Source organism: Musca autumnalis, unplaced genomic scaffold (genome assembly GCF_047663935.1).
Source record: "Musca autumnalis isolate F117 unplaced genomic scaffold, ASM4766393v1 scaffold_1, whole genome shotgun sequence".
Classification (NCBI taxonomy): Eukaryota; Metazoa; Arthropoda; class Insecta; order Diptera; family Muscidae; genus Musca; species Musca autumnalis.
This window is the reverse complement of record NW_027411644.1, coordinates 197,495,064-197,517,016: the sequence shown is the minus strand read 5'-3', so window position 1 is coordinate 197,517,016 and position 21,953 is coordinate 197,495,064. Positions and strand designations below refer to the sequence as shown.

Here is a 21,953-nt window from a genome sequence, read left to right as displayed (position 1 = left end):
CAACAACAGTAACAAAAGTAAAAGTATTAACACATTCCCAGCCTTCCATTTATTTTCGTGCCGTTCTAACTTTTTATAACGCACTAATACTTAGTACACGTAAGATATTGAAAACATTAGGGGATTACTCTGTACTTAAATTCCCCGTGATTTTTCTCACTTTCTCCTTTAACGGCGGAAAGACAAAACTCACGGTGGATTTTAGTTCAGAATAACCCCCATTGTCTTTTTCATGACATTCTCTCAAGTATTTTCATTTCTTTGGCTTTATTTTGTATCTTCAATGTTTCTTCTTCTTTTTTTTTGAGTTTCTATATGTTCTTTTTTCTCAGTAAGTTTTATTTACTTTCAGTGTATTTGTACGTCGACATTCCTTTTGTTATTACTATTAAAAAATTTCAAGCCAAATTCTGTTCTTTTTTACCAAACAAATGTGGATTTTTTATATGTTTTATTAACCTCTACTATTATGACTACCACCACCTCTGCTACTTCGCTACTTCTACTATGACTACCACTACTACCATTAGTCTTCTACACTAATCCAACTTACTTCTGACAACGAATGAATTTCAATTGAAAAAATACTTTTTTCTTAATTATTTTTCATTATACAAAAAATAATATTTTTTAATACTCTTAAAAAACAAAAAGTTAAATAGTACTTATAGTTATGAATGTATTTACAATATGATGTAATTCAGACGACGATCATTTGTTAAAACTTAAAAATTAATTACTTTATGTGTTTTTTTTTTTTAAATATATACAATGAGTAGTGATAATCGATTATTAACACCGTCCAATCCTAATTCCCGAAATAAGGGGTAAAATGAAATATATTTAGTTGTGTGTGGATATTATCCGTCCAGCTGAATATATTGCATTTTATCCACTGTATCGAATAAAATTTATTATTGGACAGTATAAACATTTGTGTTTAGCAAAGTTATCTGTTTTATACGATTTGTGTGAATCTAATCCCTACTTTGGATTACTAATCCTTATTTAAAGATTCCTTCCCTAACAAGTGATATTTTTGTTTACAAAAACAATTTTTTATATATTTCTTTCTCTCTTCCAAATCCTACTTCCACCCTCTTTATGTTATTGAAAACCAAAAAACAAACATACAGTGTTTATAAAGCACTACTACCTCGAATAAATTATTAAAAAATAAAAACAATTCATTTATAATAAAAAATGAAATTGAATTAGAAAGTGATTAAATTTAAAAACAAAACTGTAATCATGAAATTATTTTTTATATATCTAATTTTTTCTATTGTTAACAAAATACAAAAATGCCTGTTTATATTTTTAAATATTAATTAAAAATAATAACAAAATTAAATTCGTTATAAACATTTTGAGCTTTTGAATTCTAACTCAAATATGCTGAACTAAAAAAAAAATAAACCCAAATGTTTCATTTCTGTATGTGATCATCTTAAAGAAAGAAGTAGGTATTGCATGTTTCAAAAATTCTATTTCAAAACTATTCAACAATACAAAATAAACAAAGAGTGCAATAACTAAAAAAATATTTTTCAAGTTAACACTTTCTATTTGCTCTGCACCTTCTACTTCATTCAGAATTCAATGAGTCACACAACATTTTCTATAAGCTTGATAAAAATCAAAAAGACAGCACCGCGAACTCAATGTACAACATAACAAAGAGTGGTTTATCAATTTAACAAATACTGAGATACCCATGAACATAGAGTGGTTACTCTCACTTGGTCCAAAGTTCTCATTATCAACAACAAGGACAACCTTTCCCCTGTTCAATGCCATAGCAGAGGGAGAAGACTGCATTCAGACCATAGAGAATAGAGAATCACAAGAGAACGCACGTGTAAATTTAATAACTCCCATCAATGACCACATGAGAAACAATAAATTAGGAAAAAGAGATCGATACATTCTAGACACAGTTGGCCGAACAAACAAAATTTCTGAAAGAAAATTCACATATGTTGGTACTCAACGCTGATAAAGGAGGCAAGACGGTGGCCAAGGCAAAAACTGATTATTAGACATCGGATTTTAGCATGTTTTTTATTTCTTATCCGATTGGACTCAAATTTTGGATCTAGGCGTTTTGAGGGTCAATTTTTCGATATTTGGGGTCATATCAAAAATATGCAAAAAATATGCAAAATATATGCAAAAAATATGCAAAATATATGCAAAAAATATGCAAAATATGCAAAAAATATGCTAAATATGCATGTGTTTTTTTGACAAAAAACATCAAAAAAGCATTCTAAATTAAGTTTTTTGACGTTTAACATAGTTTTTTGCAGATTATTATGTTATTAAGACTCTCCAGATATTCCGCCACAGCAATAAATCTAGACTAACAAGACTTAAATCCGTTTTCACAAGGTGAGAAAATTTCAAATAACCCAGCATTTCTATTACAACATAATTTGCTTCCTATACAAATGTAGATAGATAATGGAAAAATATCAAAAGCTCAATCAGAAATGTCAAAATCAACGTGTCCAAATATGGGGATAGTTTCTAATCGGCCAAAATTGTCTAGCAGAAAAACAAAGGAGCTAGAGTTAGACATCGCTATTTATACCCTACACCACATTGTGGTAAGGGGTATTATGTCTTTATGCATTTGTATGTAACATACAAAAGGAAACGAAATAGATCCATAGTTCGTTTTGGGGATATACATATAATCACTTTCTGAGTCAATTTATGCATGTCTGTCCGTCTGTCCATGTATTTTTGTTCGCAACGTACAGGTCGCATTTTTTGTCTGATTCAGCTGAAAATTGGGGACTACAATTTTTTTAGCCATAGGAAGAACGCTATTGCTTTTGGTGAAAATAGGTTCAGATTGGATATAGTTCCCATATATATTTTCGCCCGATTTCACGTATTTGCTGCACCAAACACGCTATATACGTCCAATTTCGATATCATTTTAAATGTGTGACTAAATTTTCTGTACCAAACACGCTATATACGTCCGATTTTGATGAAATTTGGAATGTTTGACTCAATTTGGTCTAGAAATAAATGTGTCAAATTATATCGAAATCGGTTCAGATTTGGATATAGCTCCTATATATATTTTCGGCCGATTTCGCGTATTTGCTGCACCAAACACGCTACATAAGTCCGATTTCAATGATATTTGGAATGTGTGACTGAATTCGGTCGGGAAATAAATGTGCCAAATTATATCGAACTCTGTTAAAATTTGGATATAGCTCCGATTTATATTTTACATATTCACAGTGGTGTAGGGTATCATATAATCGGCCCCTCCCGACTTTGTCCCTTTCCGGATTGTCGAGTAGAATAATCGCACTATTTTTTAAACGTAGAACACTTTCATTTAAGTGTTCGTTATTAGCTATTACAATTTAAAAAAGTATTATTATATAACTTCCACGAGTGATTTAATCATATAAAATAATTTATTTTCCTTACAATTCGTTAATCCGAACAGTTCGAACGCCGCCAAATCTGAATCGATTCTTACCAAAATAGGGATCGCCCTAGGGCCACACAATCCCCAATTTTTATGCGAAGTGGTCTATAAATGTGACCTGTGGTTTGTTTTCAGACATGGCGAGATGGATAAGTGCGAATCTATGCAGATCATCAAAAGGAACTGTGGGTCTATTTCGTTTCATTTTGCATGTTGCAAACTCATTCACTAAGACATAATACCCTTAGGGTATTAAAATATAGTTATCAATGAAATCATGAATAAAAATTCCGTGCAGAATTTGTTTGCTTTACCCAATTTCACAATTTTTTATTTCCGTATTTATGCCCAAAAAGGGAATATTTGTGTCGATTCGACTAGAATACGCCATAATGAAGCGTATCTAGTAGTTTTCCACTTTTAACAAATATTGATTTTAAAAGAATTTCACATTTTAAAATTATTTTCCGTGTGGAAAATTCAGAGGGAAATATTCATGATGGCACCGTATATATTTTTTATAAGCTTTTAATAAAATATGAAAAATTTTATGTAATATTCAATATTTTCTTAGTCTTAATTTGTAGCTCATTTGTTATTCTGTCAGACAATTTTGGCCGAGCAGAAACTATCGACATATTTGGATACGTACATTTTGACATTTCTAATTGAGTTTTTGAACAAATTTGTATTAGAAAGCAACTTATGTTGTAATAAGAAGGCTGGGTTATAGGAAATTTTCTAAGTCTTTTAGTCCAGATTTATTGCTGTGGCGGAATAATAATTAATAACATGATAATCTGCTAAGAAATCGACGGTTAACGGCAATAAACTTAATTTGAAACACTTTTTGATGACTTTCCAAATTTAATTTGATGATTTTTGTCAAAAAAAATTACTTGCATATTGTGCATATTTTTTGCATATTTTGCATATTTTTTGCATATTTTGCATATTTTTTGCATATTTTGCATATTTTTTGCATATCTTGTGCATATGCAAAATATGCAAATATGCAAAAAAATGAAAAATATGAGCCTGTCATTGCATTCAGTTTTCTTCAAAACGAATTTTGGTCCAATCAGAATTTTCGTATCTTTATTAATAAAAAATATGCAAATATGCAAAATCCGATGTCTACTGATTATGAATCAAAAATGCACAAAATTCTTAGTGACATGTGTACATACAGAAGGTTATGAAAGGATCCAACATCAGGATTGCAGGAAAAATTCAATTCATTAATAACAAAATTATTTGAATTGAAAACAATAACTGAACAGGAGAAAAACAAATTATTAAATAACACCTCAGTTCCACCAAAAATATATGGACTCCCCAAGATCCATAAAACTGGCATTCCTCTTCACCCAATATAATCATTTGTGAATTCTCCAACTTATGAACTATCCAAATATATGGCAACAATATTAAATGTCCTAACTATGGATTCAAAATATAACATTAAAGATGGTGTACATTTTAAAACCAAAATTAATAGGCAACACACAGACAATGACGAAATCTTAATCTCTTTTGATGTGGTGTCTCTTTTTCCTAGTGTGCCAGTAAATCTGGCAATAAACACGATAAGAGAAAAATGGGTCATCTTAAGAGAACATACACAGATCCCCCAAAACCTTTTTATAGATATGTTGACATTATGTATTAAGGATTCACGATATTTCCTCTACGAAGAAAAGTTTTTTGAACAACAGAAAGGAATGCCAATGGGTTCACCCATCTCACCTATAATTTCGGACATAATCATGGAAAAACTGTTGGATGAAACCATGGAAAAATTGTCGATAAAACCAAGACACTTAACAAAATATATTTATATTTTATTTATTTATGTGATAATGTCTGCACAACAAGACAAATGTCTTATAAATGATAGTGCAGTTTCATACACATATTTACACATCCAACTTAAATTAATGAATGATTTAAACCAAATTATAACAAAAAGTTAAATAAATTTTGGCAAAGAGTAAAAAATTAAAATCATGATTTAAACAAATTTATGACAAAAAATAATTAAATTTTGACGAAAGGAGTAAGAATTAAAATCATTGACATTTTTATATTATGGTATTTAAGTTAAAATTAAAATTTATGACATGGGAAATGAAAATAAGCAATTGTGGAAAATGCTATGACCACATGTAAACAAATTATGATTATATCACTTTAAATTATGAAAGAAAATTTTGAAGCATATTTTTGAATTTAATAGCGTTGCTGGTACTTTGTAGGTTATGCGGTAGGGAATTCCATAGACGTATGGTTCTAACAAAAAACTGCCTTTCTGAAACCAGGCTTTTCCATCTTAGTTGTCTAATTTTCCTACCTCTGTTTGATCTTGCAAACTTTATTCTTCGAAAAAGATACTTTGGTGTTTGTTTATTAATTATTTTGTGCAAAAACTGCAAAGCTTTCATTTTCAGAAGAGAATCGAAGCTAAGACCATATAGTAATTTGGAAAATGTTGACATATGTTGAGATCTTCGTAGACCATAAACGTAACGTATTATATTGTTGTATGCTACATTGAGTTTACGACGACATCCTGAATCACAATGTAAAAAAAGCTCACATCCGTATAGTAGACCAGGAACTAGAAATGTTTTAGCTAGGAGACATCGTATTTGTAGTGGTGTATATGAGTGCGTTAACCATAGTACTCTTAGTTTCGCGAAAGTTTGTCCGACTATAAGGTTGACGTGGTTTGACCAACTAAGCGATTTGTTGAACATAATACCGAGATTTTTTGCGCTGGAAACTAAAGCTACTTTCTCATGGTTTACCATTATTTCAATATTTTGAGGAGTAAACTTTTTATTTTTGTGAATTACAAGACATTTCGATTTTAGTGGATTGAGACATAATCCGTTTGACTTGGCCCATTCACATACATTAAATAAATCTGCGTTAAGATTATGTATACACTGGTCTACATCATTCAGATGACTACTTAAATATATCTGAACGTCATCAGCATACATGTGCATCCGACTATATGTTAACTGAAGTGGTAGATCATTAGCATACATTGAGAATAATAATGGACCTAAAATTGAACCTTGTGGTACACCTTTATCAACGCGCAAAGATTTGGATTTTATGTTGCCTAGGTAGACAGATTGTGACCTATGTGTTAAATAGGACTTTATTAAGTTTGTAGACGTAATAGAGAAATTGAAGAATCGTCTCAGCTTAAAAGCCAAATTGCAGTGATCTACGGTGTCAAAGGCTTTAGAGTGGTCAAGTAAGACTAAAAAGCATACCTGGTTGTCATCAATATCGGTCCTTATTGACTCAGTGACCTCAATTAAAGCCGATGTACAGCTATGACCAACTCTAAACCCAGACTGCATATCGCTTAACAATGATTCACGTAGTAGATACTCGGAAATTTGTTTGTGCATAATCTTTTCGAACACCTTAGAAAAGTAGCACAATATGGCTATGGGACGGAACTCAGAATTTGATTTTGGAACTGGTATAATTTTTGCATGTTTCCAGATTGTGGGATATGTGCTGAATGTAATAATGGTATTAAAAAAATAGGTAAGGTATGGAAGAAGACGAGGGAGGATTATGCGAATAAATTTGGGATCCACTCCATCAGGTCCAATGGCATTGGACTTAACTTGACCAAAACAATTGAGTACTTCACCTTGAGTGATACATCGGAATTCAAACATACCGTCACCAACTACCCCATCAGTAGTTTCATCATCACGATCATAAAAGGAAGGATCTGCGTTGACTGTTGGTATATTAATAAACTGTTTATTCAATTCATCTGCATCCCCATTAGGCAAACCGATGCTCTTACATTTCCCAATACCTACATCATTTATTGTTTTCCATTTACTTCTGGAGTCTAGGGCAGAACTGAAACGAGTAAGATAATATTCGGTTTTAACAAACTTGATAGAACTATTCACTCTTCTCCTTGCAGCACAGAATTCATCATGCAGTTCTGGCGTTTTATAGCGCTTCCACCGTTTTATAGCGCTACAATTTTTTTTTTTATCGAACATGCCTATTGTGAATGCGAATATTGTAATCTTGTCATCGAACTTTGTTTTTCAAATGCAATGATTTTTATACCCTCCACCATAATATGGAGGGTATAATTAAATTTGTCATTCCGTTTGTAACACATCGAAATGTTCGTCGGAGACCCTATAAAGAATATATTATTGATCAGCATAAAGTTCTATGTCGATTTGACCATGTCCGTCCGTCCGTCTGACTGTTGAAATCAAGATACAGCTCGCAATTTTAAAGATAGAGAGTCAGCATTTGATACAGAAGTTTTTATGACTTGCAGGATTGTTGGTATTGAAAATGGGATATATCGGTCCACGTTTTGATATAGTCCACATAGAACGGTACCTCCCGATTTTCGGTATTTTGAAGGTTTTAGCTTCATTATCCTACCAAAATGGCTGAAATTTGGTACGTAGTCTTCTTTAGGGGTATAAAACTTTCCCCCAGAATTTTGTCGGTATCGGTCCACACCTTCATATAGCCCCCATAGAACGGTACCTCCCGATTTTCAGTATTTTGAACGTTGTGGCCTCAATATTCCAGCGAAATGGCTGAAATTTGGTATTTAGACATCGTAGGGGGTACTCAAACTTCCCCTTTAAATTTGACCGTATAGGTCCACGCCTTCATATAGCCCCCATGGAAAGGTACCTCCCGATTTTTCGTATTTTGAAGGTTGTGTCTTCAATATTCCACCAAAATGGCTGAAACTGGGTATTTAGTCTTCAATGTTATATAAAACTGTTCGCCAGAAATATGTCTGTACAGGTCCACGCTTTCATATTGCCCCATTTCTGACTAAAATTCGTCGGTATAGCCCCCATAGAACGGTACCTCCCGATTTTCGTAATACTGAAGATTGTGACGTCAATATCCAACCGAAATCGCTGAAATTCGTTATTTCGTTTTCCAAGAGTTATAAAATATTCCAGAAGAGTATTATCAGTATAGGTTCACGTCTTCCTATATCCCCATAGAAGCTTACTTCTTGATTTTCGGTAATTTTTTAGTTTTAGCCACATTCTCTTACCGAAATATAGGAAATTTGGTATTTAGTCTTCTTGGAGCCTAAAAACTTTTCGTCAGAAATTTGTCGGTATAGATCGACGTTTTAAAAAAGCCTCCATAGAATGGTGCCTCACATAGTTTTACCATAATTGTTGAAATTTAGTATTAAGTCTTCTTCATACACGAAAGGAAACTAATTATTCCATTTTACTTCAATACAACTTGTGGTGGAGGGTATAGCAAGTTCGGCCCGGCCGAACTTAACGCCATTCTTACTTGTTTTTTTTTTTGCAGCGACGAGGGTTTTCTCGTTTCATTCTGCATGGTTTCCGTGACAAACGTCTTTTTAACACAGCATCTCTTCGAGTAAATGAAGGATATGGATTCATTCAGATCTTCGCTATATAAATTCTTCTATGCGTTCGTTTAAAGAAATATTTTGAACAGGTTTTATCTAAGGAAGATCATTTTAAATTCATTGATAACACTGTGAATTCGGTTTTGTGGAAGTCAATGGAAGATGAAAATACCTTTGGTTTCTTTTGGTCACTTCGTTTTTTGATTTTATAACGGTAAATGTAGTAAATAAACGGACATAATTGTAGTAGTGGGGAACTCGATCTAAGATCACCTAGTTTCATGCACGAATACAAAGCAACTCACGTATCGGAAGTCAGCCATAATTGTTTTCAGAGAGAAGAAGAGTTGCAAGTGGTTGCAAGAAGAAATTTGTCCAGCAAGAATTTGAAAGCTATCAGTAAAAGAACTGTCAAAATGTCTCTCTCGAATCGCTCTCTTTTGCTGACTTTTTGTGTTAACAGACGACAAAAATTGGTACAAATTGTTACAAATTTTAGGATAACCAGACAAACCTATTACTTACTTTTATCAAGAAGAAAATTTAGTTAGCTTAGTCTTGTGCCAGACTATGCTAATTTTCATGACAAAGTTTTGAGCTGCTCTGGGAGCTGGGAGCTCCTTTACCTCCGCTCTCTCCTAAATGCTAAAACATTTTCATGTGTTTTTTTCAGTGTCTGGCACAAGAGTTTCCAAAAATGACAAATTTGGTACGTAGTCTTCTTTAGGGGTATAAAACATTCCCCCACAATTTTGTCGGTATCGGTCCACACCTTCATATAGCCCCCATAGAACGGTACCTCCCGATTTTCGGTATTTTTAAGGTTTTAGCTTCATTATCCTACCAAAATGGCTGAAATTTGGTATGTAGTCTTCTTTAGGTGTATAAAACTTCCCCCAGAATTTTGTCGGTATCGGTCCACACCTTCATATAGCCCCCATAGAACGGTACCTCCCGTTTCTCTGTATTTTGAAGGTTTTAGCTTCATTATCACACCGAAATAACTGAAATTTGGTACTTAGTCTACGTTGGTGGTATAAAACTTTTCCCCAGAACTTTGTCGGTATCGGTCCATGCCTTCATATAGCCCCCATAGAACGGTACCTCCCGATTTTCAGTATTTTGAACGTTGTGGCCTCAATATTCCAGCGAAATGGCTGAAATTTGGTATTTAGACTTCGTTGGGGGTACTTAAACTTCCCCTTTAAATTTGTCCGTATAGGTCCGCGCCTTCATATAGCCCTCATGGAAAAGTACCTCCCTATTTTTCGTATTTTGAAGGTTGTGTCTTCAATATTTCACCAAAATGGCTGAAATTAGGTATTTAGTCTTCAATGTTATATAAAACTGTTCGCCAGAAATATGTCTGTACAGGTCCACGCTTTCATATTGCCCCATTTCTGACTAAAATTCGTCGGTATAGCCCCCATAGAACGGTACCTCCCGATTTTCGTAATACTGAAGATTGTGACGTCAATATCCAACCGAAATCGCTGAAATTCGTTATTTCGTTTTCCAAGAGTTATAAAATATTCCAGAAGAGTATTATCAGTATAGGTCCACGTCTTCCTATACCCCCATAGAAGCGTACTTCTTGATTTTCGGTATTTTTTAAGTTTTAGCTACATTCTCTTACCGAAATATAGGAAATTTGGTATTTAGTCTTCTTTGAGCCTAAAAACTTTTCGTCAGAAATTTGTCGGTATAGATCGACGTTTTGAAATAGCCCCCATAGAAAGGTGCCTCACATTGTTTTACCGAAATTGCTGAAATTTAGTATTAAGTCTTCTTCATACACGAAAGGGAACTAATAATTCAATTTTACTTCAATACAACTTGTGGTGGAGGGTATAACAAGTTCGGCCCGGCCTAACTTAACACTGTTCTTACTTGTTTTTTTTTTTGCAGCGACGAGGGTTTTCTCGTTTCATTGTGCATGGTTTCCATGACAAACGCCTTTTTAACACAGCATCTCTTCGAGTAAATGAAGGATATGGATTCATTCAGATCTTCGCTATATAAATTCTTCTATGCGTTCGTTTAAAGAAATATTTTGAATAGGTTTTATCTAAGGAAGATCATTTTAAATTCATTGATAACACTGTGAATTCGGTTTTGTGGAATTCAATGGAAGACGAAAATACCTTTGGTTTCTTTTGGTCAATTCGTTTTTTGATTTTATAACGGTAAATGTAGTGAAGAACTTGAAACGGACATAATTGTAGTAGTGGGGAACTCGATCTAAGATCCCCTAGTTTCATGCACGAACACAAAGCAACTGACGTATCGGAAGTCAGCCATAATTGTTTTCAGAGAGAAGAAGAGTTGCAAGTGGTTGCAAGAAGAAATTTGTCCAGCAAGAATTTGAAAGCTCTCAGTAAAAGAACTGTCAAAATGTCTCTCTCGAATCGCTCTCTTTTGCTGACTTTTTGTGTTAACAGACGACAAAAATTGGTAAAAATTGTTACAAATTTTAGGATAACCAGACAAACCTATTACTTACTTTTATCAAGAAGAAAATTTAGTTAGCTTAGTCTTGTGCCAGACTATGCTAATTTTCATGACAAAGTTTTGAGCTGCTCTGGGAGCTGGGAGCTCCTTTACCTCCGCTCTCTCCTAAATGCTAAAACATTTTCATGTGTTTTTTTCAGTGTCTGGCACAAGAGTTTCCAAAAATGAGAAAAACCAATGAAATCGTTTGAAAAATAGATGAGTTATGCTATGTTTTGTGTTTTGAATTTTTGTTTTTTTTTTTTTTTGTATATTTTCCTTTATAAACGATTGGTAGCTTAGTGCGTATGATTGTAATTATAATTTTTCTACTTAATAATTACTTAATAATTACAAGTGTCCACCTGAGTTACTTCGACCTCACATCACATCAGTAGTGCGATTCTCTAACTCATTTTAAGAGTACCCCAGAAAATAATCCGAGTAATAAAAGCGATGTAAGAGGATGCAGAACTCTCATTTCTTCACAACGGGAACATAAACCTACCGTTCCTCACAAACGCTGGAGTAAAGCAAGGATGCCCTCTGCCACCTCTACTGTTCACAATTGTTCTGGATGAAATAACGAATGATGTGTGCTCTCAGAGAAGAGGCATAATATGGAGTTTCTCAAGACATCTCAAGGTAAAAACCACCACAAATCTCTACTGACTAAGACAAAAAAAAACCACGAAAATGTGTAAACACGACAGAAATGATCAATTGTTCAATGCAACTTATTATGGAATTATTAACTTAAAATTCTTTTTTCTATTTTCTGCGTTTTACGAGCTTCATTTCAGATAGATACCATATTCGAACTGAAGCTCGTAAAACGCGGAAATTAAAAAAAAAATAATTTTTAATTAATAATTCCATAATAAATTGCAATGCAATATTGTGAAAACTGGATACGAAAAATATCACCAGTTAATCAGGAGAAGTTGTCAATTGTCGATAAACAATCAAATGACTCGTTTGGGTCCCCACAAAGATTGCTAATGATATGATCATTCCCTAAAGATGCAATTTCAAAAATTGCGAAATATTGGGAAACATAAAATGAAACAATAAACAAATAAACAACACTGACCTCAAGCTCAAAGAAGATTTTCATTTCTAAAAAGAAAAAATTGGTCAATAAAAAAGGCGGCAGAAAATTTTTTCCTTCGATCTTCCTACAACATTATTCCGAAATCGTTCTGAAATCTGTATGAAGATTTGGAAGAAAAATTCCCCTTCCGAATTCCCCAAGGATTTTCTTCCGATATCGTTCCGAAATCGGACCGACATCGATCCGATTTCGCTCCGACATTTCGTTCCGAAATTATGTCAACCAATTCATATAACTTTCGTTAAGGTATCACTACGATTTCAGATCCGAAATCGGACGTAGCGTCCGAATTTTGTTCCGATTTACGATTGGTTTTCTGGGATACTACGAATATCCAAACAAAGCAATATGGCAAACACGGAAAACCATGTACAAGGGTTTCACTACTTAATACCCCTCGCCTATAAACTGGAAGTCTTCAGTCAAAATAGACACGCGTATAAGGGGGAAATAAAATAATAAATATAAAAAAAGTCTGGCCTTCCGGGTCAAAAATACCGGCGAACCGGATCCGCCGTCCATGAAAATTATATATTTCCGTAATCAGCACAACAAACGCTAACTGTCACTACAATGTCACAAATGACAAGTAGATGTTCGGCCGATTCTATCTTTTCTACATCTTCATGCAATCAACAGTAATCGACACAACTGTCATCCCATCTTAATGTTAATCTAACTCTACAGTAACCCGTAATAAGTACTACAGTGATTCTCATCCAGATTGCTACGTGGTGTGGTGGTCTAATAGGTTCATATGTATGTTAATCAATCTATTTAGAGTAGAGCTGGCAAACTATCGATAATCCGACTATAGTTTTAAATAATTCGCGACAGATAACCTAAAACAACATGTTTTTATGGCGTAACCTTCGATCTACGACACCAATCAAAACGATAGTAAAATATTTTGCCAGCTCTAAATTAGAGCCACCTGACGTAGTTCATATACTAATTCGTTTCCCTTGTGCAGACCAAAAAAACTCATTTTACATATTTCCAAGAAACTACCAATATTTTTAAGTCGTTCTTTCCTTCATCTGAAAGAGCACATTTTATAATACTTTTGGAATTGTTGTTGAAAAATATTGCATAGTCTTGACCTTTTTTGTCCAAAAATCGGGCAAAAAAATTGAAAACAAGTAAAAAAGTATCAGTCGGCTTTGCCGACAGAGTGGCTGACTTCCGTATTGTATATTGCTTTGCAAATGACAAATAATATATGTACAATGTATTCTCTTTCTTATCGTTGATGTACTTAACAACTACGAAGCTCATGTTTCTTATCATCAGAAACAGGTACATATTTTTAAAGCAGGTAAAAAGCAAACAGGTATCACTTTCTGATGCGTTAGCATGTACATTGTTGTGTACAATGCAATGAGTGTGCAACTGAAATATTTTAACTAAGTTTACAAAACAGAAAGCAACTAACGATACGGAATTCAGCCAGTTATACCATCAGCCTGTGTGGATTTAAACACTTTTTAAAATTTTGGGCGTATGAACCGACAAAAATAGGTATTGGATTAAAAATTGGCGGGGGATATCGATAGATAGGGCTTTTGTACTATACTTGCTCACGATAAACATAATATCACTGTAAACAGGGCCACTAGGAAAACCTTCGGTAAAAATTTCCAAAGGATCCTCGAACAGATCCTTAACCACACAAAAATGTTGAATATTTGTGTGGGTCGTACCCCAAGGATTGGATCGATAGGGCTCACATTTGAAGATAAACTAAGTTTAGAAAAATATTTATAGATCCAAAGTTTAGCCCATAACGGTAGCTACGTTTATGAGATATCGCGCTTACCATTTTAGCGAATATTTTCGAACTTTTGTGGGGGTGATAACGGAAGGAGTGAACATATAAGCACCACCTGCGAATTTCTTCTAATATTCGAAGAAATATTATTATCCAAATTCTGGATGAACGCATTATTCGGTTCGAGCTCTCCAGCCACTACATATGGTGCAACAGGTGTTTTTTACAACTATCGGGCTGTTTTACCAAGAAGTATGGATTTGCCCCTGAAAAAAACTTTTACTGACGTAATTGGGACAGCGAATGCAAGTTGCTTCAATAAAAATCAAAGTGATTCGAGAGCAGGTCTTAAAGTGAACATATCCGAAATTTTGTGTGGGAGGTACCCGAAGGAGTGGACAAATGTAGTCCATATTCGAACCTGACCTATATCTGGTAGACATATTAGGTTGTGTAAAGAATGGACCAAATCGGTCACTCCCTTCAAGAGTTATTGTGCGCACAATTTTTCCGAATATTTTTGAACTTTTGTGGGGGAGGTACCTGAAGAAGTGGACCGATATGGCTTATCTTCGAACTTAAACTAAGTTTGGACAAAATATTACGAAGGCCAAATTTTGGACCGAATCGGCCGAGTTATCTTGCGCCCCATACAATACAAGTTGCTACAACAAAAATCAAAGCAATTCGAGAGCAGGTCCTAAACTAAACTTTTCCTAAATTTTGTGTGAGAGGTACCGGAAGGAGTGGACCGATTGAGTCCATAATGAAACCTCATCTAAGTCTGGTAGAAATTTCACGAAATGCAAAGTATGAACCAAATCGGTTACTTCCTTCAAGAGTTATCGTGCGCACAAATTTTCCGAACTTTTGTGGGGGAGGTACCGGAAGGAGTGGGCAGATATAACCATTCTGAAACTACAATGTTCACAGATGAGAAAAACAAAAAAATCGCCTGAGCGCTTTTTAAATAAATCGCGATTAAGTTGACATTTTTAGGGGTTTTTTAGGTTTTCACGACTTTGCTTGGAAACCGCAAGTCCTATCCGAATGAGACTAAAGAAAATGTTATAGCAGTAACAATTCTCTACAAGATTTTCCTTTATGATATTTTCGTAGGCTCTACCATTTTTGAGATACAGAAGTTCAAATTGGAACAATGCACTCTGACTGTATTGCCTCCTTATAAAACAACCCAGCAAAATGTTTGTAGCCAATGAAGTAGTTGAATCATGAGTGCAAGTGATTTCGGACTACATCTTTTTACGTGAAAGAAGTCATGATTTTTACAAGGGCATGGTGCAGTGAGGATACTGTCTAATTTGCTTATTAAGCACACATTTTGCATTACTTCTTTGTAGAGAAACAAATATACATACATACATTCAATGGAAAGTATTTTGAATTGATTTTTCGATTCATTTAAAAATTGATTCGCAAGCGAGGATATGGGAGAAGTTAACATCTATTAAGCGAGGATTTTTCACTGATTTGAGACCTCAGGGCCATTTGGAAAAATTATTTAAAAGAGTTGTGGTAATTTTTAATTAATATTTATGGCCTGTTTCTCTAGGACGATTCGAATTAAAATTCGTTCAAATTACTACCAAACGCATGTTTTTGTAGAACATTTTTGATTGAAAAAAAAAAAAACAGTAGTTTGATAATAGTTCGATCGTCTTAATGAAATTGAAATATAATTAATATAAAACAATGGAATATCTCAAATAAATCATTATACAATGCGACTGAGTGCAAAATCAAATACTTTTATTCTAGAAAGTTAGCTTTTATTAGTCAAAAATACCCAAAAACATCTTAAAATGCTTCTTGCATAGAGTCATCAAAAATTGATTGCATTCTAGCTGCACCTTGTTCTTGTAAAAATCATGACTTCTTTCACGTAAAAAGACATAGTCACTTGCACTCATGATTCAATTACTTTTTTGGCTACAAAGATGCAGTCTGATATTTCTTGCACCCATGATTATCTTTTTGAATACAACAATTTTGCTGAGTAATTAATATACCATAAAATAAATTGTTTCTTGTGTTCTTAAGAATTTTATTTACAAAAAGTTATTATAAATGTAAACATTGCTAAAATGTGAAAATTTTATGAAATGGATTCAGATCGGATATTGTCAAAATGTGAAGAACGGAAGTCATTTTTCATGACTCTGCGTGGACTGCTTCTAAAAAAGCTATTCAATCACTACTTCACATAGAACAACTTCAAATAAATTTTGCTGGGAATGTTATGTACGGTGCACCTTAACTAATTTTAATTGAAACCCGCTTACATCTGGGAAGTTTTTGCGGATTTTGTAAGAGCAATGTCCATAGATGAGAAAAATCCAAAAACCAGATTTTTAAGTAAATCGCGATTTTTAAGTAAATTGCGATCAAAGTTCACACTTAAGGGTTTTTAGGCTTTCACGATTTTGCTTAAAAACCGCAAGTCCTATCTGAATGGGACTAAAGAAAATGAGGTAGCAGTGAAAATTCTCTACATCATTTTGTTTAATTCCATTTCGATAGGACTATGTATTTCCATGCAAAATCCTGAAAACCTAAAAAAAATATAAAAATGTGAACTTTGGCCGCGATTTATTTAAAAATCCATCCAGTGATTTTTCCTTGCTTTTGGATTTTTCTCATCTATGGGCATTGCTCTTTCAATATCCGCAAAAACTTCCTAGGGGTAAGCGGCTTTCATTTAAAGTTAGTTAAGGTGCACCGTACATGACATTGTTTTATAAGGAGGCATTACAGTTAGTGCATTGTCCCAATTTGACCTTCTATATCGCAAAAATTGTAGAACCTACGGAAATATCATAAAGGCAAATCTTCTAGAGAACTGTCACTGCTACAAAATTTTCTTTAGCCTTAATCCGATAGACCTTGCGGTTTGCAAGCAAAATCGTGAAAATCTAAAAAACCCTAAAGTGTCAACTCGAATCGCGATTTATTTAAATAGCGTTTTTTTTTTTTTGATTTTTCTCATCTATGAACATTGTAGTTTCAGAATCCGCAAAAACTTCCCAGGTGTAAGCACCTTCCATTTAATGTTGGTTCAAGAGCACCGTGTTTAGTAAGCTCACCAAACCATATGAAGATCGGTTAATTCGATTTCCAGCTATCGTTGGCACCGACTTTAAAATGCCATTTCGAGAAACACGCGTTTAAAGTTTCCATGCTATATAATAACAATAAATTGTTCCTTTCCAATGCTCATATCCCAGCCAATTTTGTTCCGATCGACTTGCATTTTTTTGCGGCATATTCTATACTACCTGTACTTCAAAATAAGCCAATAACACATTTTTTCGATTTTTTTGAAAGTGACAAGTAGAGGTAACCCCTTAATATTAATATATAGTGGGACCCAGAAAAGTTTAACGATATTTCGTAAATCATACAGAGCCTTTCTGTTATCAGGTATATCTCCAGAGGTTTGTAGTGGGTTTGAGAGCATTAAGGGTTATAGCCACTTACAAATTTTCGAAAACAATTTTTATTTGCTCATTTTAAAGTACAGAATAAGTTGCAAAAAGTTTCGAGTCGATCGACAAAAATTAGCTGAGATATGAGCGTTAGAAAGAGGAAATTCATTGTGATTTGGATGTAACATTGAAGTTTTAAACGCTGATTTCTGGAAATGGCATTTTGGAATGTGGTACCCACCGATCTTCGTATGTCTTTGTGGGATTATTATACATGTAAGAAGCTAGTGCTTAAGCGAGAGACTTTTTTTAAAATTTTTTTGACGGATTTATGGCGAAGAAACTGTCAATTTTTACAGTGTTTTTTTTTAGTTAAAATCGAAATTTTGACTTTGACAGTACACATTTTTTTTTTTGAAAATGGATATTTTTTAATTCCGTTTCGCTTAAGTACGAGCTTATTAGGTTCCTAATGACCCCACATATGCTGATCGGTTTATTTGTTTTCGAGCTACAGTGGGCACCGCAATGTGCTTTGGAAAAATCAGTGTTTCGTAGGCGGCCATTTGTCAGAACACTGTGCAATATTTTTCAACAAAAAGAAAAATTCCGAAAGTAGCTCAAGGTGTGAACTATCCGATGAAAACAAAATCTCAAAAAATTTGGTAGATGTCTTGTAAAACAAGAATCTCTGCTTGAAAAACGCTACAACTATTATTAAGCTTAAATCGACTTTTGCAAAAGACGTCTAATTCATTTCAGTATATTGACACATCGTCCAGAGTAGAGTTACCTTCAGCCCAAATGTCCCTACTTGAAAAACCATAATAATGGAGAGTGAGTCAAACCTGAATATAATCGCTTATGCGATTCCTGTCGTCGGATCTATGATTTTTTCATAGTAGGCCATAAAGTCTCATCATAGAAACCGTAAAGTCCATAAGGTCTTCTTATAGATATCCATGAGGTCTTCTAATAGACGGTCAAGAAGTAGTCATTTTGAATACCGTGTGATATTCGATCTACTTTGAAAGTCTTCTATCTACAGATGATTTATTGATTTATACAAAAAAGTCTTCTCATAGAAGACCATTAGTTCTTCTCAAAGAAGAACATGTGGTTAACTCTAGAAGACTTGGGGTCTTCTTATATTACAGAAAAAAATAGGTTTTACCTTTAGAAATCCATTTGAAGGTTTTCTTAATATAGGTTAACTATTGGAGGTATTTTTTTCTATACATCACCTATATAAAGCTTCTTTGTGTCTTTAATGTTGCCTTCGCTAAATAGCAAAAGCTGCTGTTATATAAAGTTTGTAGCCTGTCTATTTCTACGATTATTTTTAGGAATGTTTCAAAGAAATCCTTAATTTATCCCTAATTAATATTACATTCTATTTTCTATCTTACTTACTAGCCAAGAGGATGTGGTCAATGCCATGGTGGAGATGCAAAATGAAAATCAAGCGAAGAAGAATAGTCAAACCTCAAATGATGATAAGAAGGAAACAAGTAAAGATGCAGTAACTTTCAAAACACCTGATGAAGAAATTCAATGTAAAGAAATCTCCAATCCCATGCGTCAACAGACACTAAGCAAGGATACTAAGCCAGCAGATATGGAAAGTAAAGAGCTACCAAACTCCACGACGACTGATCTAACCTCACAAGTTCCTAAAGAGTCTGATACAAATTCGAATAATAAACCTAAGAAAATTGAAGAAATGACTGATAAGAAACCTGAAAATATTCCCTCCTTGACAAGCGATTCTTTGTTAACTACAAGCCACATCTCAAATCCAGTTACCGCCTCGACACAGCCCGAGAATGTAATGTTACTCAAACCCGTACGAAGAAATGATGCCAATGAATTCTCACGGGATTTACCACGAAGATCAGTGGAATTGAAAATTGTCACAACAACATTTGTACCAACTATTTGAGGTGCCTACACGACAACGAAGTGTTACGACTTTTATTTAAATTTAATGTGATTTTTTTCTCTTTTTTAATGTTAGTTAATTTTTGTATATTTTTTATAATTTTTTAAATATATTTTCAAATGCTAAAATAGGTAAACGAATTCAAAATATTACCAGAGGTATATGTAACCTTCCAATGGATGGTTTTACCGTGCCTCACGTTGGGCTTCATAGTGGCGCCCAACGGAAGAGTAAAAAAACAAGATTTAAATTAAATGTTTAAACATTTTATTTAAGCAAATCATAAATTAATATAAAAAACATAATCTATAACATTTAAGGATTGCAATAAATAAGCAAACGGCGGTGTGTCTAAGCTACAGTTAACATATTTCGAATGGTATGGTGTGTAAATAATATTTCAATACTCCTCCAGATTCTTTAAAATGGGAATTCAGGATGTTTTTCAACACTGTAAAAAAATACAAAAATAATCTTAAGTCCTCTTGAAGCAAATAAAAACTTCACAAAACTTACCCGGGGAAAAATTTGAAATCACAAATGCGTACATTGGCATCCAAAGATTTCATTTTTTCAATCTCCTCTTCGGTGAGATTAAAATCAAAGATGTCTAAATTTTCTTTTAAACGCTTAGCATTGGTGCTTTTTGGTATGGCTGCTACGCCACAATCCAATATCCAACGTAACAGCACCTGAGCTGGTGTCTTGCCATGGGCCTCTGCAATTTCTTTAACTTCGGGAATATCCATAAGATCAGGCAATTCTCTTTCGACGCCAGCCATTTTATTTAGTGCGGCAATACCCTTTGAACCGAGTGGTGAATAGGCAGTTACGGTAATGCCTTCATTTTTGCAGAAATCAATTAGTTCAGGTTGTTGCAAATACACATGGTGTTCAATCTAATGGGGGGAAGGTTAAGTGTTAAGAAATTTGAGGTAAAGTATTGGAACTTTTTGAAGTAATCAACAAACTCAAACCGAAAACACAATAAACGTTTCAATCCCACGGCGCCGGGTTCTTTGATAGCGGATTGACCTGGAATCACAAAACACCGGAGTTCAGGTTAGCGGCTGCTGTCTGAGTGTACATGTTTGTGTTTGTATCGTTTATCTGAGTTGCGAGCAGCATATCCCGAAATCCCTGCTTTGGATTCTTTTGGAAACCCCAGGACCAATTTATTTGTATTCAGTTTGTCACATCAGCATCCACTACACTCTAACTACTGTCAGATGCAGTGAGTAGGAAGGATATCAGGGTCGCGGTGGTGCAGGAAATCAAGCTCAAAAACAACTGCAGCTCAATTTTTCCATCTGAGGAATATTCAAATATCCGCCGCTAAATCCGCTGCCTCACTGTTCACCAATTGGACGGCTGAAATGAGGCTCCTACTGAACATATTGGTCGATGGCGTAGCGATACCGACACCCCAAAATATTGGGTGTAACGTTCGAGAGCCTGTTGAAGTCGTCCGCGCATTTTGCAACAAGATTAGAAGTATGAACAAGGCCCGCAAGTCGCTGGCCGGCAGTACTTGGAGTGCTGACAAAGGAACCTTGTTGACCTCTTACAAAGAAATAGGCCGGTCTGTGGTAAGCCATGCGGCGCCAATGTGATATGCAATGTTAGCGCTACTCAGTGGAAGAATATTCAAAGCTTCCAAAATGCCGCCCTGAGGACTGCAACAGGGTGTCTCCCCATGACAACCAGTGAACCATTTTCATGAGGAGACGAAGGCTTTACCGGTGCATCAACACAACAGGATGTTGTCGATGCAGTATCTTGATCTGGTGAGAGAGAGAGAGAGCGGGAGGTCCAAAGATATAAACGGAAACCTCTAGACCTTAGGAGCCTAACGGTCAGGCTTGATTAGCATTCAAACTGATGCAAAGGCGCAGCAGCAGAACGCCAGCGGCCAAGGCAAACATGAGTGTTTTAAGCCCAGTTTAGATCCGGACGATGTAGCCGCCTCAATTCGTATTGGGTCCAATTGATGCCACGATACCCCACACATGTCCGGCATGTGGATTGGTTGCCCAGCTAACCCCACTCATCTGTCTCCTGATTTTTATTATGGACGCAACCAATCCTCTGGATACAGAGAAACCAACAGCAGCCACACACGTAGCCCTTAACCCCTGCCGTTGTTTTTCCAATCCCTGAAAATGTATCCTTTGCAATTTAATTGCAATAGAGTCCTAGGTAAGATCGAGGAAACAATGGATTTAATGAGTCGAAAGAATATCAAGCTCAACAACACTGCAGCTTACAGCGTTCAGAGGAAGGATCGCATCGGAAG

General features: G+C 34.7%; 2 protein-coding genes across 20 annotated transcripts in view; one reads left to right on the top strand and one right to left on the bottom strand.

The window, feature by feature from the left end:
* LOC141388939 (transmembrane protein 245) overlaps positions 1 to 19,785 on the top strand; it is a 33,897-nt gene extending 14,112 nt beyond the window's left edge. For 10 of the 19 annotated variants that reach the window (XM_073959725.1, XM_073959723.1, XM_073959716.1 and 7 more), the window contains one exon: positions 19,132 to 19,785. In XM_073959725.1, the coding sequence (XP_073815826.1) occupies positions 19,132 to 19,657 (526 nt within the window). In that variant the 3' untranslated portion in view covers positions 19,658 to 19,785. Of the gene's footprint in view, positions 1 to 352; positions 1,420 to 8,830; positions 8,922 to 10,802; positions 12,030 to 19,131 lie in introns of those variants that run through there. The other 9 variants (XM_073959734.1, XM_073959732.1, XM_073959733.1 and 6 more) reach the window with 4 other exon arrangements.
* A 116-nt stretch (positions 19,786 to 19,901) lies between these two features.
* The window catches only part of LOC141388940 (aldo-keto reductase family 1 member A1), a 33,539-nt gene continuing 31,487 nt past the window's right edge, over positions 19,902 to 21,953 (bottom strand). The window contains exons 5-6 of the mRNA XM_073959735.1: positions 20,174 to 20,556; positions 19,902 to 20,108 (exon numbers count right to left, since the gene is read on the bottom strand). Of these exons, the coding sequence (XP_073815836.1) occupies positions 20,078 to 20,108; positions 20,174 to 20,556 (414 nt within the window). The 3' untranslated portion in view covers positions 19,902 to 20,077. The remainder of the gene's footprint in view (positions 20,109 to 20,173; positions 20,557 to 21,953) is intronic.